General features: G+C 42.6%; 1 protein-coding gene across 1 annotated transcript; it reads right to left on the bottom strand.

Annotated features, from left to right (window-relative positions):
• Positions 1-228: 228 nt before the first annotated feature.
• LOC129825375 (heme-binding protein 1-like) lies at positions 229-11,726 on the bottom strand. Its single transcript, XM_055885435.1, has 5 exons — positions 11,172-11,726; positions 8,906-9,000; positions 4,574-4,700; positions 3,659-3,842; positions 229-2,052 (listed from the first exon to the last, which is right to left on the bottom strand). Exons 1-5 carry the CDS (start codon positions 11,413-11,415, stop codon positions 1,881-1,883), a joined length of 822 nt encoding a protein of 273 aa, XP_055741410.1. The 5' UTR covers positions 11,416-11,726; the 3' UTR covers positions 229-1,880.
• Positions 11,727-15,096: the final 3,370 nt, after the last annotated feature.

Raw genomic sequence — 15,096 nt, forward strand, 5'->3', positions numbered from 1 at the left:
GCACAATGCAATGTTTTGAACATGGGACAGCCTGTGTTACAAGTGATGACCGTTTTGGGTTTTGGTTCTGAAAGTGTGCCAAAGTGATCGTAAAAAACTGTATTATATATTATCTGCCTGAGACCACAGCCCAATTAACATATACAGTGGGGAGAACAAGTATTTGATACACTGCCGATTTTGCAGGTTTTCCTACTTACAAAGCATGTAGAGGTCTGTAATTGTTTTTATCATAGGTACACTTCAACTGTGAGAGACGGAATCTAAAACAAAAATCCAGAAAATCACTCTGTATGATTTTAAGTCATTAATTTGGATTTTATTGCATGACATAAGTATTTGATCACCTACCAACCAGTAAGAATTCCGGCTCTCACAGACCTGTTAGTTTTTCTTTAAGAAGCCCTCCTGTTCTCCACTCATTACCTGTATTAATTGCACCTGTCCACACACTCAATCAAACAGACTCCAACCTCTCCACAATGGCCAAGACCAGAGAGCTGTGTAAGGACATCAGGGATAAAATTGTAGACCTGCACAAGGCTGGGATGGGCTACAGGACAATAGGCAAGCAGCATGGTGAGAAGGCAACAACTGTTGGCGCAATTATTAGAAAATGGAAGAAGTTCAAGATGAGGGTCAATCACCCTCGGTCTGGGGCTCCATGCAAGATCTCAACTCGTGGGGCATCAATGATCATGAGGAAGGTGAGGGATCAGCCCAGAACTACACGGCAGGACCTGGTCAATGACCTGAAGAGAGCTGGGATCACAGTCTCAAAGAAAACCATTAGTAATACACTACGCCGTCATGGATTAAAATCCTGCAGCGCACGCAAGGTCCCCCTGCTCAAGCCAGCGCATGTCCAGGCCCATCTGAAGTTTGCCAATGACCATCTGGATGATCCAGAGGAGGAATGGGAGAAGGTCATGTGGTCTGATGAGACAAAAATAGAGCTTTTTGGTCTAAAGTCCACTCGCCGTGTTTGGAGGAAGAAGAAGGATGAGTACAACACCAAGAACACCATCCCAACTGTGAAGCATGGAGGTGGAAACATCATTCTTTGGGGATGCTTTTCTGCAAAGGGGACAGGACGACTGCACCGTATTGAGGGGAGGATGGATGGGGCCATGTATCGCGAGATCTTGGCCAACAACCTCCTTCCCTCAGTAAGAGCATTGAAGATGGGTCGTGGCTGGGTCTTCCAGCATGACAACGACCCAAAACACACAGCCAGGGCAACTAAGGAGTGGCTCCGTAAGAAGCATCTCAAGGTCCTGGAGTGGCCTAGCCAGTCTCCAGACCTGAACCCAATAGAAAATCTTTGGAGGGAGCTGAAAGTCCGTATTGCCCAGCGATAGCCCCGAAACCTGAAGGATCTGGAGAAGGTCTGTATGGAGGAGTGGGCCAAAATCCCTGCTGCAGTGTGTGCAAACCTGGTCAAGAACTACAGGTAACGTATGATCTCTGTAATTGCAAACAAAGGTTTCTGTACCAAATATTAAGGTCTGCTTTTCTGATGTATCAAATACTTATGTCATGCAATAAAATGCTAATTAATTACTAAAAAATCATATAATGTGATTTTCTGGATTTTGTTTTAGATTCCGTCTCTCACAGTTGAAGTGTACCTATGATCAAAATTACAGACCTCTACATGCTTTGTAAGTAGGAAAACCTGCAAAATCGGCAGTGTATCAAATACTTGTTCTCCCCACTGTATATGCAAAATGAAGCATACTTGTGTACTTGTTTCCTTGACGTAAACTGTATGAAATTCTGCTATTTTTGGTTTGTGTGAGGCTTTCGATTTGGTTCGCTGTAATGAGTGTTAACCATTTGTTTACTTTGTGTTAATAATGTAGTGCTACATAGCCACTTCAGCAGCGCTCCAGGAACCAGACTTCGTTGTGTCGGTGTGCGGCTGCAGGGCTGGTATAGCCGGCCACGATGAAGGACTCGCTCACACACAGCTGTGGAGAGTCCAGCACCTCACCCAGATCATGGATCTCCCCTAGGATAGAGGTCTCAGTAGTGGGTCCGCTGAATGACCTGACAGGGGGAGAGAGAAAGAGATGGATGAAAGGTTACACAGTTACTTTAAATCATTACATCATCATGTTGCAATAATAATAATGTGTATCCATGTATTATAATAGAAACATAACTTTTGTAAATATACACAAAACATTAAGGACACCTGCTCTTTCCATGACAAACTGACCGGGTGAAAACTATGATCCCTTATTGATGTCACTTGTTAAATCCACTTCAAAAATCTGTGTAGATTAAAGGGGAGGGGACAGGCTAAGGAAGGATTTTTAAACCTTGAAACATGGATTGTGTATGTGTGCCATTCAGAGGGTGAATAGGCAAGACAAAATATATAAGTGCCTTTGAATGAGGTATGGTAGTAGGTGCCAGGCGCACCGGTTTGTGTCAAGAACTGCAACGCTGCTGGGTTTTTCATGCTCAACAGTTTCCCGTGTGTATCAAGAATGGTCCACCACCCAAAGGATATCCAGCCAACTGTGGGAAGTATGGGAGTCAACATGGGCCAACATCCCTGTGGAACACTTGACACCTTGTAGAGTCCATGCCTCGACAAATTGAGGCTGTTCTGAGGGCAAAAGGGGATTCAACTCAATATTAGGAAGGTGTTCTTAATGTGTTGTACATTAAGTGTACACTACATGATCAAATGTATATGGACATGTGCTAGTCAAACATCTCATTCCAAAATCACAAATATTAATATGGAGTTGGTCCCCCCCTTTTGCTGCTATAACAGCCTCCACTCATCTGGGAAGACTTTCCACTAGATGTTGGAACATTGCTGCGGGGACTTGCTTCCATTCAGCGACAACAGCATTAGTGAGGTCAGAACTGATGTTGGCCGATTAGGCCTGGCTTGCAGTCGGCGTTCCAATTCATCCCAATGGGTTTGATGGAGTTGAGGTCAGGGCTCTGTGCAGGCCAGCCAAATTCTTCCACATCGATCTCGACAATCCGTTTCTGTATGGACCTCGCTTTGTGCACTGTCATGCTGAAACAGGAAAGTGCCTTCCCCAAACTGTTGCCACAAAGTTGGAAGCACAGAATTGTTTAGAATGCCATTGTATGCTGTAGCATTAAGATTTCCCTTCACTGGAACTAAGGGGCCTAGCCCGAACCAAGAAAAACAGCCACAGACCATTATTGCTCCTCCAAACTTTACAGTTGGCACTATGCATTCGGGCAGGTAGTGTTCTCCTGGCAGCCACCAAAACCAGAATGCTCAGCCATGGAAACCCATTTCATGAAGCTCCTGATGAACAGTTCTTGTGCTGAAGTTGCTTCCAGAGGCAGTTTGGAACTTGGTAGTGAGTGTTGCAAACGAGGACAGACGATTTTTACGAACTACGCACTTCTGTTCTGTGAGCTTGTGTGGCCTTCCGCTTCGCAGCTGAGCCGTTGTTGCTCCTAGAAGTTTCAACTTCACAATAACTGTATTTACAGTTGATCGGGGCAGCTCTAGCAGGGCAGAAATTTTATGAACTGACTTGTTGGAAAGGTGCCATCCTATGACAGTGGCACATTGAAAGTCACTGAGCTCTTCAGTAAGGCCATTCTACTGCCAATGTTTGTCTATGGATATACCAGTCAGCAAGCCCCTCACCTGCTGTAGACCACGGTGGCAGGCCATGTCTCCATGGTGATGTCAGGGTCAAAGGGCGTGGGGGGTTGGTCCTGGTGTTGGGATGGTAAGTAGTAGGCCACCGTCACATCTCTGGACAGGCTGGTGCGGGAGTCATCAGTCCTCACCACCGTCACAATGGGAAGGGTCATACCCAGGTAGTTACCTGGCACACACAGAGGGATGAGGAGGACCCAAACAGAAGTTAAAGGGATACTTTGTGATTTTGGCAATAAGGCCCTTTATCTACTTCTCCAGAGTCCAAGAAACTTGTGGATACCATTTGTCTTTGCATGCAGTTTGAAGGAAGTTACTAACTAGCGTTACCCATAGACTTCCAGTCATTGTGCTAACGCAAGTTGGCTTGCAAAACTACTTCCAACTTCCTTCTTACTGAACACAAAGACATACAAATTGGGCTGTCCCGACAAAAATAAATATTGGTTGACCAAGAGTAGTCATTTCTTTTGACCAATTGATTGGTCAAAATATTAAAACGTGTATTTTTGAACATACATACAGTTGAAGTTGAAAGTTTACATACACTTAGGTTGGAGTCATTAAAACTCCAAGCCTATCAGAAGCTTCTAAAGCCATGACATCCTTTTCTGGATTTGTCCAAGCTGTTTGTTTAAAAAGGCACAGTCAACTTAGTGTATTTTCACTTCTGACCCACTGGAATTGTGATTAAGTGAAATGATCTGTTAACAATTGTCGGAAAAATTTCTTGTGTAATGCACAAAGTAGATGTCCTAACCGACTTGCCAAAACGATAGTTTGTTAACAAGAAATTTGTGGAGCGGTTGAAAAAAAATGAGTTTTAATGACTCCAACATAAGTGTATGTAAACGTTCTACTTCAACTGTACATGGATTCTTCTCTGCTACGCTCACTCACCTGAGGTATTCTGCTGGCAGATATATCTCATGAGCTTCATGAAGCCGGCACAGATGCTCTGCTCGTACGTGTCCTCTCGCACAGTGATACACGCCCAGCTGGCCTGGTTGTAGACTCTCTTCTCATACTTCACAGGACAATGCATAGGGCAGAACAATGGACAAATGGTATGAGGGGCAGAGAGGGAAAGAATGAGAGAGAGAAATGACAGACAGGGCTAGAAGTGCAGGGATAGATTAAGGGTTGCCCTATTGCCTGGCTCAAGTGAACTGAGCAGTCGTGCTAGTTGAGCCTTTTCCCGAAGTTGCCCCATTGGGCAGATGATTTAAAGGTCCAATGCAGCAGTTTTACCTATATATCAAATCATTTCTGGGTAATAATTAAGTACCTTACTGTGATTGCATTTAATTAAAACGGTCAAAAAGAAACAAAAACAACTTCTTAGAAAATAGCAATTTCTCAATCAACAATTTTACTAGTACTGTCTGGGAGTTGTCTTAGTGGGGAGGGGAAAACTGAAAACAGCTGTTGTTGGCAGAGAGGTTTGGAACTCTCTTATTGGTTTAACAAATTTAACGCCTGTTGATGTCACCAGGTAGGCCGAAACTCCATCCCACCAAAACAGGCTGAAATGTCAGGTGGTCTTCTCAAACAGCTCTTACAAAAAGGGCTTGGGCATCATTTTTACAGTATTATTCCAACCGTAGTGTGGAAATATATATAAAACACAGAAAAAGCACATTTGACTGCACTGAGGCTTTAATATTTTTTTGTTTATAAACAACCAAACTGCAAAGAATTCCAATAGCCCAAAACTGATCATTCTGGTTCCTCCCCATTTTTAAAATGAAAGACAGCAAATGTTTGGTATTTATGCCAGTCAGGCAAGTTGAGCCCCCTATGTGTAGATGAAAGGCAGGCAATACTTTATGACATTTCTGCATGTAAATACAGTATTTTCGGAAAGTATTCAGACCCCTTCCCTTTTTCCACATTTTCTTACATTACAGCCTTATTCTAAAATGGAGTAAATAAATGTTTTTCCTCAATCTACACACAAAACACCATAATGAATGATTTTTTGCAAATGTATTAAAAATAAAACAGAACTACCTTATTTACTAAGTATTCAGACCCTTTGCTATGAGACTCAAAATTAAGCTCAGGTGCATCCTGTTTCCATTGATCATCCTTGAGATGTTTCAACAACTTGGAGTCCACCTGTGGTAAATTCAATTGATTGGATATGATTTTGAAAGGCACACACCTGTCTATATAAAAAGGTCCCACAGTTGACAGTGCATGACAGAGCAAAAACCAAGCCATGAGGTCGAAGGAATTATGCGTAGAGCTCCGAGACGGGATTGTGTCGAGGTACAGATCTGGGGAAGGGTACCAAAACATTTCTGCAGCATTGAAGGTCCGCAAGCACACAGTGGCCTCAATCATTCTTAATGATTGAGGAAGTGGAATGGAAGAAGTTTGGAACCACCAAGACTCTTCCTAGAGCTGGCCGCCCGTTCCAAACTGACCTTTCAGGGGAGGTGACCAAGAACCCGATGGTCACTCTGACAGAGCTCCAGATTTCCTCTGGAGGAACCTTACCGGAAAGACAAACATCTCGGCAGCACTCCACCAATCAAGCCTTTATGGTAGAGTGGTCAGACGGAAGCCACTTCTCAGTAAAAGTCACATGACAGCCCGCTTGGAGATTGCCAAATGTGCACCTAAAGGATTCTAAGACCATGAGAAACAAGAGACTCTCTGGCACCATCCCTACAGTTAGGCATGGTGGTGCCAGCGTCATGCTGTGGGGATGCTTTTCAGCGGCAGGGACTGGGAGACCAGTCAGGATCGAGGAAAAGATGAACGGAGCAAAGTACAGAGAGATCCTTGATGAAAACCTGCTCCAGAGCACTCAGAACCTCAGACTGGGGCGAAGGTTCACCTTCCAACAGGACAATAACACTAAGCACACAGCCAAGCCAACACAGGAGTGGCTTGGGGAGAAGTCTCTGAATGTCCTTGAGTGACCCAGCCAGAGCCCGGACTTGAACCCGATCGAACATCTCTGGAGAGACCTGAAAATAGCTGCGCAGCGACGCTCCCCATCCAACCTGACAGAGCTTGAGAGGATCTGCAGAGAAGAATGGGAGAAACTCCCCAAATACAGGTGTGACAATGTGATATACACTGCTCAAAAAAATTAAGGGAACACTAAAATAACACATCCTAGATCTGAATGAATGAAATATTCTTATTAAATACTTTTTTCTTTACATAGTTGAATGTGCTGACAACAAAATCACACAAAAATTATTAATGGAAATAAAATTTATCAACCCATGGAGGTCTGGATTTGGAGACACACTCAAAATTAAAGTGGAAAACCACACTACAGGCTGATCCAACTTTGATGTAATGTCCTTAAAACAAGTCAAAATGAGGCTCAGTAGTGTGTGTGGCCACGTGCCTGTATGACCTCCCTACAACGCCTGGGCATGCTCCTGATGAGGTGGCGGATGGTCTCCTGAGGGATCTCCTCCCAGACCTGGACTAAAGCATCCGCCAACTCCTGGACAGTCTGTGGTGCAACGTGGCGTTGGTGGATGGAGCGAGACATGATGTCCCAGATGTGCTCAATTGGATTTAGGTCTGGGGAACGGGCGGGCCAGTCCATAGCATCAATGCCTTCCTCTTGCAGGAACTGCTGACACACTCCAGCCACATGAGATCTAGCATTGTCTTGCATTAGGAGGAACCCAGGGCCAACCGCACCAGCATATGGTCTCACAAGGGGTCTGAGGATCTCATCTCGGTACCTAATGGCAGTCAGGCTACCTCTGGCGAGCACATGGAGGGCTGTGCGGCCCCCCGAAGAAATGCCACCCCATACCATGACTGACCCACCGCCAAACCGGTCATGCTGGAGGATGTTGCAGGCAGCAGAACGTTCTCCACGGCGTCTCCAGACTCTGTCACATGTGCTCATGTGCTCAGTGTGAACCTGCTTTCATCTGTGAAGAGCACAGGGCGCCAGTGGCGAATTTGCCAATCTTGGTGTTCTCTGGCAAATGCCAAACGTCCTGCACGGTGTTGGGCTGTAAGCACAAACCCCACCTTTGGACGTCGGGCCCTCATACCACCCTCATGGAGTCTGTTTCTGACCGTTTGAGCAGACACATGCACATTTGTGGCCTGCTGGAGGTCATTTTGCAGGGCTCTGGCAGTGCTCCTCCTGCTCCTCCTTGCACAAAGGCGGAGGTAGCGGTCCTGCTGCTGGGTAGTTGCCCTCCTACGGCCTCCTCCACGTCTCCTGATGTACTGGCCTGTCTCCTGGTAGCGCCTCCATGCTCTGGACACTACGCTGACAGACACAGCAAACCTTCTTGCCACAGCTCGCATTGATGTCCCATCCTGGATGAGCTGCACTACCTGAGCCACTTGTGTGGGTTGTAGACTCCGTCTCATGCTACCACTAGAGTGAAAGCACCGCTAGCATTCAAAAGTGACCAAAACATCAGCCAGGAAGCATAGGAACCTCACCACCTGCAGAACCACTCCTTTATTGGGGGTGTCTTGCTAATTGCCTATAATTTCCACCTGTTGTCTATTCCATTTGCACAACAGCATGTGAAATGTATTGTCAATCAGTGTTGCTTCCTAAGTGGACAGTTTGATTTCACAGAAGTGTGATTGACTTGGAGTTACATTACGTTGTTTAAATTGTTCCCTTTATTTTTTTGAGCAGTGTATAAAAAATATATATAATAATTTAAGTACATTTGCAAACATAAAAAAAAACGTTTTGTTTTGTCATTATGGGGTATTATATGTAGATTGATGAGGGGAAAAAAACAATTTAAATCAATTTTAGAATAAGGCTGTAATGTAACAAAATTTGGAAAAAGTCAAGGGGTCTGAATCATTTCCGAATGCACTGTAAGTAATTTCGGGCAAACCCCCCCCCCCCCCCCCCAAAAATACTTCTGACTTGCCTGACGGGCAATTACCTTTCACACCTAATGTCAATCTCTGGAATTGATTGATAAAGAAAGCAATAGAGCTATATAAAAGAGTGATAGATATTCATTTATTCATATCCATCTTCTTTAACTCAAATTAAAGAAAATGCTCAAAGGCTTGCATCAATACTGTTAATTACAATGCTCCCTGTTTACTCAAACTCAATGAAATCAAGCTGAATATAAGAAGAATATAAGAATATAGGCTAGATAAAGCAACTGCCTGTCCACCAGTCCATCTTTCCCTACTGGGTGATGGGGACAGAGGGAGCAATGAATGAGTACAAAGGGGGCTAGACTAGCTTACATTCTCTTTGCATGTGATCAGTGTGAAGGGGACTTTCTCCCTGTCCATCGTGCTCTCTGTGTCTGAGGTGAGCTGTTGGATGGGCTGGGCCATGTCTGGAAGGAAAGGGAGAGAGGGGTTAGAGCCTGACGTCACACAATGCCACCTACAAGATAAACGACCACACAAGATAGTGATCGGTTTCTCTTCCTCAGACGGCATACAGCACAATAATAATTATACTGCTGTGCTGTAGTACACTGGGCTTCTGTGTAAAGGAAACAGTTTATGGGAATAATCTTATAACATAATTGAAAAATCAGTTTGAAAACAAGTAGACAATCTCAAAACAAATTTGGACTAGGCTAATAGAAGTGTATTGAATGTTACATTTCTTTAAAAAAAAAAGTTTTTTAAATATATTTTATTACAGGAGTTGCTAGTGCGTGATGAGACAAGGATATCCCTGCCGGCCAAACCTTCCCTAACCCGGACGACGCTGGGCCAATTTTGCGCCGCCCCATGGGCCTTCGGCCAGCTGCGACAGAGCTTGGACTCGAACACAGAATCTCTAATGGCACAGCTAGCACTGCAATGCAGTGCCTTAGACCACTGCGCCACTCGGGAGGCCTGAATGTTACATTTCTGACAAAGTATTTCTCACTGAGTGACCTTAGACAAGTGACTGAAGTTTAGGAAGCAATGAGAGCCCTAAGGAAGCACATCATAGGAACATTTAGGTAATGTGGGGATGTTGCAGATGGACAGGTTTGCCACCATTTTGGGCTCATCGTACACTGTAGAACCTGTAGAACCTGTCCGAATGACACAAATTAACTTTGAGGCCGTCTTTAATCAAGCACCATTCTCTCCCTGATCAACTAGCCTAAAATATTAAAGCTTTTGTTTGTTTTCCTTATGTGGCCTATGACCTACTTTCTGTATGGGAGGAAAACAGCTACGCTAACATCTTGACCACAACGTGCACGAGCATTGCCAAATTAATGTACATATACATGTTATTCAATCATTTCACGTAGCCAGGCGCTAAAATAGAACTTTGTTCCATTTGTGACGCTTGATGCGCAGCAAGTCCCACCTCTCCCATCTCCTCATTGGTTTTTAAGAGCTCATTGAAAGATGCACCTTAAAGTTGGTTGCTAACCACCATATAAAGTCCAAAGAAGAAGAAACCTGAAGGAGGAGAGATTACTAGAAATTAACTCAGTTTACCCTTTCATCTGTGGATTCATTGTAGGAGTAGAGGACCTTGTGCATTTCAGGTAAAATAACAACACAATGTTTATATCCCAGGACAAATAAGCTAGCAACAGCAAGCTAACTAGCTAAATTGCCATAAATGTTTAATGCTTTTCGACCTGTCCAAATTAATATAGTTGGTTCAGAGTTAATTTTGATAGTTAAACTTTCGTGTCCTGATCACGCCTGGTGTGGGTGGACAAAATCAACATGCGCACGTGTGGTCTGGTCAGTATGTAAAATACTCATGCTGTACCCATCTGCACTAGAACCAAAATAATCTAGGCCCATTCAGCTGTTTAGCTCTGAGCTGTGGCTACAAAACAAACTCACTCTAATCTGATTATAACCCACCATTTTGTGACTATAAAAGGGCAAACAAACTTGCATATCTAAAATGTTTATCTAAACTACCTAGCCTGTAGGCCTAGGTCTATTCCACAAGATAACATCTAAAGGTGTACGTGTTGTTCTCCATTTTACAACCAGTTGAATAGTGCAGGCCAGTTTCAGTCCAGTTTCAGTCACGGTTTCTCTCACAGCTAACCATTTACTTTGATGGTCTATTTTTTTCCTTCAAAAGCTGATTCTGAAAGGGTGAGTTGTCCCCTTTCCCTAGTGTTGTGAACAAAGTTCAAATCTGTACAATGAACCTACATTTTCTATAACGACATTGCGAGTTCACAGTCCATTATATTACATAATAACATGTGCCAGTAGAAATGTGCATTTAGTATGCTTGATGAGAAATTGTGTTTCTTGTGTTGCTGGTCCAAGTCATCTTCTGCCATAATGGGCCAGAAATGATTTAAAATCAAAATGGTTTACATGTAAAAACAGACCTCACTTACGGCGTTATCCCCACCTACACACCACGCTGTAAATGATAGTGGTTCGAATAAAACATGCGTTTGTCAGTCTGCGAGGGGAGCAAGGAGTGATTCAAAAGTTTCAGGTGCAGGACAATGTGTGCATGCTTGCATTTTGACCCGAGAGCAATCTAAATCTACAATCCTCCCCCTCTTACCCTGGGGAACATGAACATGATGTTCTCTGCCAATGTCCTGCCAGTAGTTTAACAGGCGATCCTGACTCTCTTCCTCCATAGCATCGTTTGCCCCGTCCGGCACCCCGCTTCTGCAGAGGTCTGAATCGAAGTCATCCTCGTTGAAGGCATCCAAGTCCTCTAGCGTGATAGTGGGTCTTGATCTAGATTCACCCCCGCGACTGTCACCTCCTTCGCCACTCATGTGACAGCCTCCTCCATTCATGGTTATTTTGACAAAAGTGCCCAAAAACTAATTGCAACAGTCGCAGATCTCCAGCGGGAGGGAAGATTGTTGAAGTGATAACAGCAGGCTACAATGTTGCCAACCTAGTTAGCTTGATAGCTGGCCAGCAAGCCCAGAAAACTTTACGAACGAATCATGACAACCACGGAATTAGGTCGACAGTGCCTGTCAAATACGTACGACTAATGTATTATATAGTTAGTAAAACCACCTGGTTCTTGTGCACATAAAGCAACTTCGAATGTCTCTCTCCCCGTGCGGTGATGACTTGTATTTTAATTTCAAGGCTCTCTCTGGTCACATGGCATACAATGGGGTCGTCACTAGTTACCACAGCTACAAATGGCTAAATACCGCCCATTTCTGAATGTTATCTTCTTAAAATCTGATTTTAAACTTAACCACACTGCTAACCGTATGCCCAACCCTAACCTTAAATGTAGACCAAAAAGCGAGTTGTATTTTTCAGGATTTTGACTTTGTGGTTGTGTAACTACTGACAATTCATGCGGAGGAAGGATAACAGTATGTGGGTGTGATCAAAGGTGTAGTTCTCTGATAGGTGAAGAAAACATTTCATTTAAATGTATAGAACATATACACGACTAACTGTGACATAACCTTGGTGTAAATATATTTGCGCACATTTAAAAAAAAATGTGTGCAAATTCAAGGGGAAAATAGTGTTCCTTCTGTTCAAAAAGTGTGTAAAGAGACTTCTTATTTATGAAGGATTCAGGTAGGAAAATAATCCAGATTGTTTTAGTTTATGACAGTTGAAAATACAAGTTAATTGCTCAGTGTGTATTTTATAAATCTACTCTGTCAATCAATGGATCAATCAAATCATATTTCCCCTTTCAGCTCATTCATTAATGTCCGGGCACATATTGACTTCTCTGAGCACCAGATAAACCCCCAGTATGATCTATTTTAATTGGGTCAGGGGTCTACAGTACATGGCCATGAGGAGGGTTACATCAGAGATGATGGAAACTCATTCCTGCCACATTTTCTTTTAATGTAGATACTATCTAAAAAAATGTAGATACGATTTACAAATCTTGACATACAAAAATTATAATTTAGAGATACCATTAAAAAGATGGTGGCGGAATGGGCTTCCATAGAGATACCTTTTTGTGGGTTACACAAACAAATGGATGTGGAAGTGACCCACAGGTTGTTCTGGCAACCAATATATACAGTGAATACCTTTCACCCTGTTTGGATTTCTTCAGATTTTGTGTTTCAAAGTGGGATTAAAATGCATTTGATTGTCATGTTTTGTCAATGATCTACACAAAATACTCAGTAATGTCAGTGAAAGAAAAAAAACATAGTTTTTTTCAAGATGAAGGAAAAATGAAATATGAATATGCCTTGATTAGATACAGTAAGTATTCACCCCCCTGAAACAATACATGTTAGAAACACCTTTGGCAGAAATTACAGCTGGGAGTCTTCTTGGGTAAGTCTCTTAGAGCTTTGCACACCTGGATTGTGCAATATTTGCCCATTATTATTAAAACAATTCTTCAAGGTCTTGGTGATAATGGCAAGACAGCAATTTTTAAGTCTTGCCATAGATTTTCAAGCAGATTTAAGTCAAAAATGTAACTTGGCCACTCAGGAGCATTCACTGTCTTCTTGGTAAGCAACTATGGTGTCGATTTGGCCGTGTGTTGTAGGTTATTGTCCTGCTGAAAGGTGAATTACTCTCCCACTGTCTGGTGTAAAGCAGACTAAAGTAGGTTTTCCTCTAGGATTTTGCTTGTGCTTAGCTCCATCCCGTTTCTTTACATCCTGAAAAACTCCCCAGTCTTTGTCAATGTCAAGCATACGCATAACATGATTCAGCCACCACCGTGCTTGAAAAAAAGGAGGCACTTACTCAGTAATGTCTTCTGTTGGATTTGCCCCAAACGTAAAGCTTTGCATTCAGGCCAAGGCCATTATTATGGAGGCACAGCCATTGAACTCTGTAGCTGTTTTTAAATCACCAATGGCCTCATGGTGACATCCCTGAGCAGTTTCCAACCTGTCCTGTGGCTCAGTTCAAAAGCATGACTGTATCTTTGATGTGACTGGGAGCTTTATTACAATAATTAGTCACTTGACCATGCTTAAACAGATATTCAATGTCTGATTTGTTATTGTTACCCATCTACCAATCACTGCCCTTCTTTATGAGGCCTTTGAAAAGCTCCCTGGTCTTTGTAGTTGAATCTGTGCTTGAAATTCAATATTTGACCGAGGGACCTTACAAACGTTGTATGTATGGGGGACAGAGGAATGGGTAATCATTCAGAAATCAAGTTGCCCTCTATTATTTCACACAGAATGAAATGTAACTTACTATGCGATTTGTTAAGCAAAATTTTACTCCTGAACTAATTTAGACTGGCCTAAATGAAGGGGGTGAATAGTTATGCAACCAGGGCCGACTACCCTTTTGGGGGCCCTAAGCGAGTTTTGTAACAAACGTTATAAAACATTTCATGCAATTCTACTCATTCAATTTTAGCAGTTTTAAAGCAAATCCTACAGTTCTACACATTTTGCCATGACTCATGCCATGTTAATGATAGCGGAGTAAAAGTGACTAACACATCAATGTGGAGGTCAGGGCGTCTGGGTACATGCCCTGCGTGCCCGGTCCATATTCTGTCATTATTACTACAAGCTTATTTAACTGGCTAGACTAACATACCAATCTAATAATTGTTGCACAACCAAATTTCGAATTTGCACCTTGTGCATTATACACTGAACAAAAATATAAACACAACATGTAAAGTGTTGGTCTCATGTTTCATGAGCTGAAAGAAAAGATCCCAGAAAATTTCCCTATGCACTATTTTTTTTTCAGCATCTCCACTTTGGCAAAAAACGTTGTTGTATAATAACAGTATCTTGTAGGATTCAATAGTTTGAATTTTAAGTTGTTGCCCTGTCCCTTTCTCTGTGATGTCATTCTAATGGAATCCAGAAAGAACACAACCCTGCCCTCAAACATTTACATCAAAAGGTGAAAAACATCCACATCAAATTTCAATATTTTTCTTTATCAAATAACAAGAAAGCAACCACTTTTTGAAGTATTCATTTTACCATCCTTACAAACCACTTAATGTAAATTTACATTAGTGTATTGTACATAGGTTGGTCATCTAGGGTTGTACCTGTGGAGTTTCCATCATCATGAAGACAATTCATAATACAGTAATTGAGTACATCAAGACATCAAGTGGTTTGTGATGCTGTGATGTGGCTCAATTGGTAGGGCATGGTGCTAGGGTTGTGGGTTCAATTCCCATGGAGGACTAGTATGAAAATATATGCTCTGGATAAGAGCGTCTACTGAAAAGCAATGAATGGATCATTTTAGTTTTCACATAGAACTAAGTTGCATTTGCAAATTATTTATCAACCATATATCAAGCAAGTATTTTTATATTCCACAAGTAATATCAGATGAACTGTTTTGTACAGATAATTATCAGACTCAAGTTACAAATGCTGTTGCCAGATAATTTAATGTACATTTTTCTACCATAAGCTTCCTCCAACGTCGTTTTAGAGAATTTGGCAGTACGTCCAACCGGCCTCACAACAGACCACGTGTAACCACACCAGCCCAGGACCTCCACATCCGGC

This window comes from Salvelinus fontinalis, chromosome 27 (assembly GCF_029448725.1).
Source record: "Salvelinus fontinalis isolate EN_2023a chromosome 27, ASM2944872v1, whole genome shotgun sequence".
In the NCBI taxonomy this organism is placed as follows: Eukaryota; Metazoa; Chordata; class Actinopteri; order Salmoniformes; family Salmonidae; genus Salvelinus; species Salvelinus fontinalis.

What these genes read in the sequence shown, in the direction of transcription:
- LOC129825375 (XM_055885435.1), bottom strand. Translation starts at nt 11,415, where the DNA reads ATGAATGGAGGAGGCTGTCACATGAGTGGCGAAGGAGGTGACAGTCGC. An exon ending in CTGCCAGCAGAATACCTCAG is followed by an intron (nt 3,843 to 4,573) that starts GTGAGTGAGCGT and finishes TGTGTGTGCCAG; the next exon opens with GTAACTACCTGGGTATGACC. An exon ending in GCCACCGTGGTCTACAGCAG is followed by an intron (nt 2,053 to 3,658) that starts GTGAGGGGCTTG and finishes TCCCCCTGTCAG; the next exon opens with GTCATTCAGCGGACCCACTA.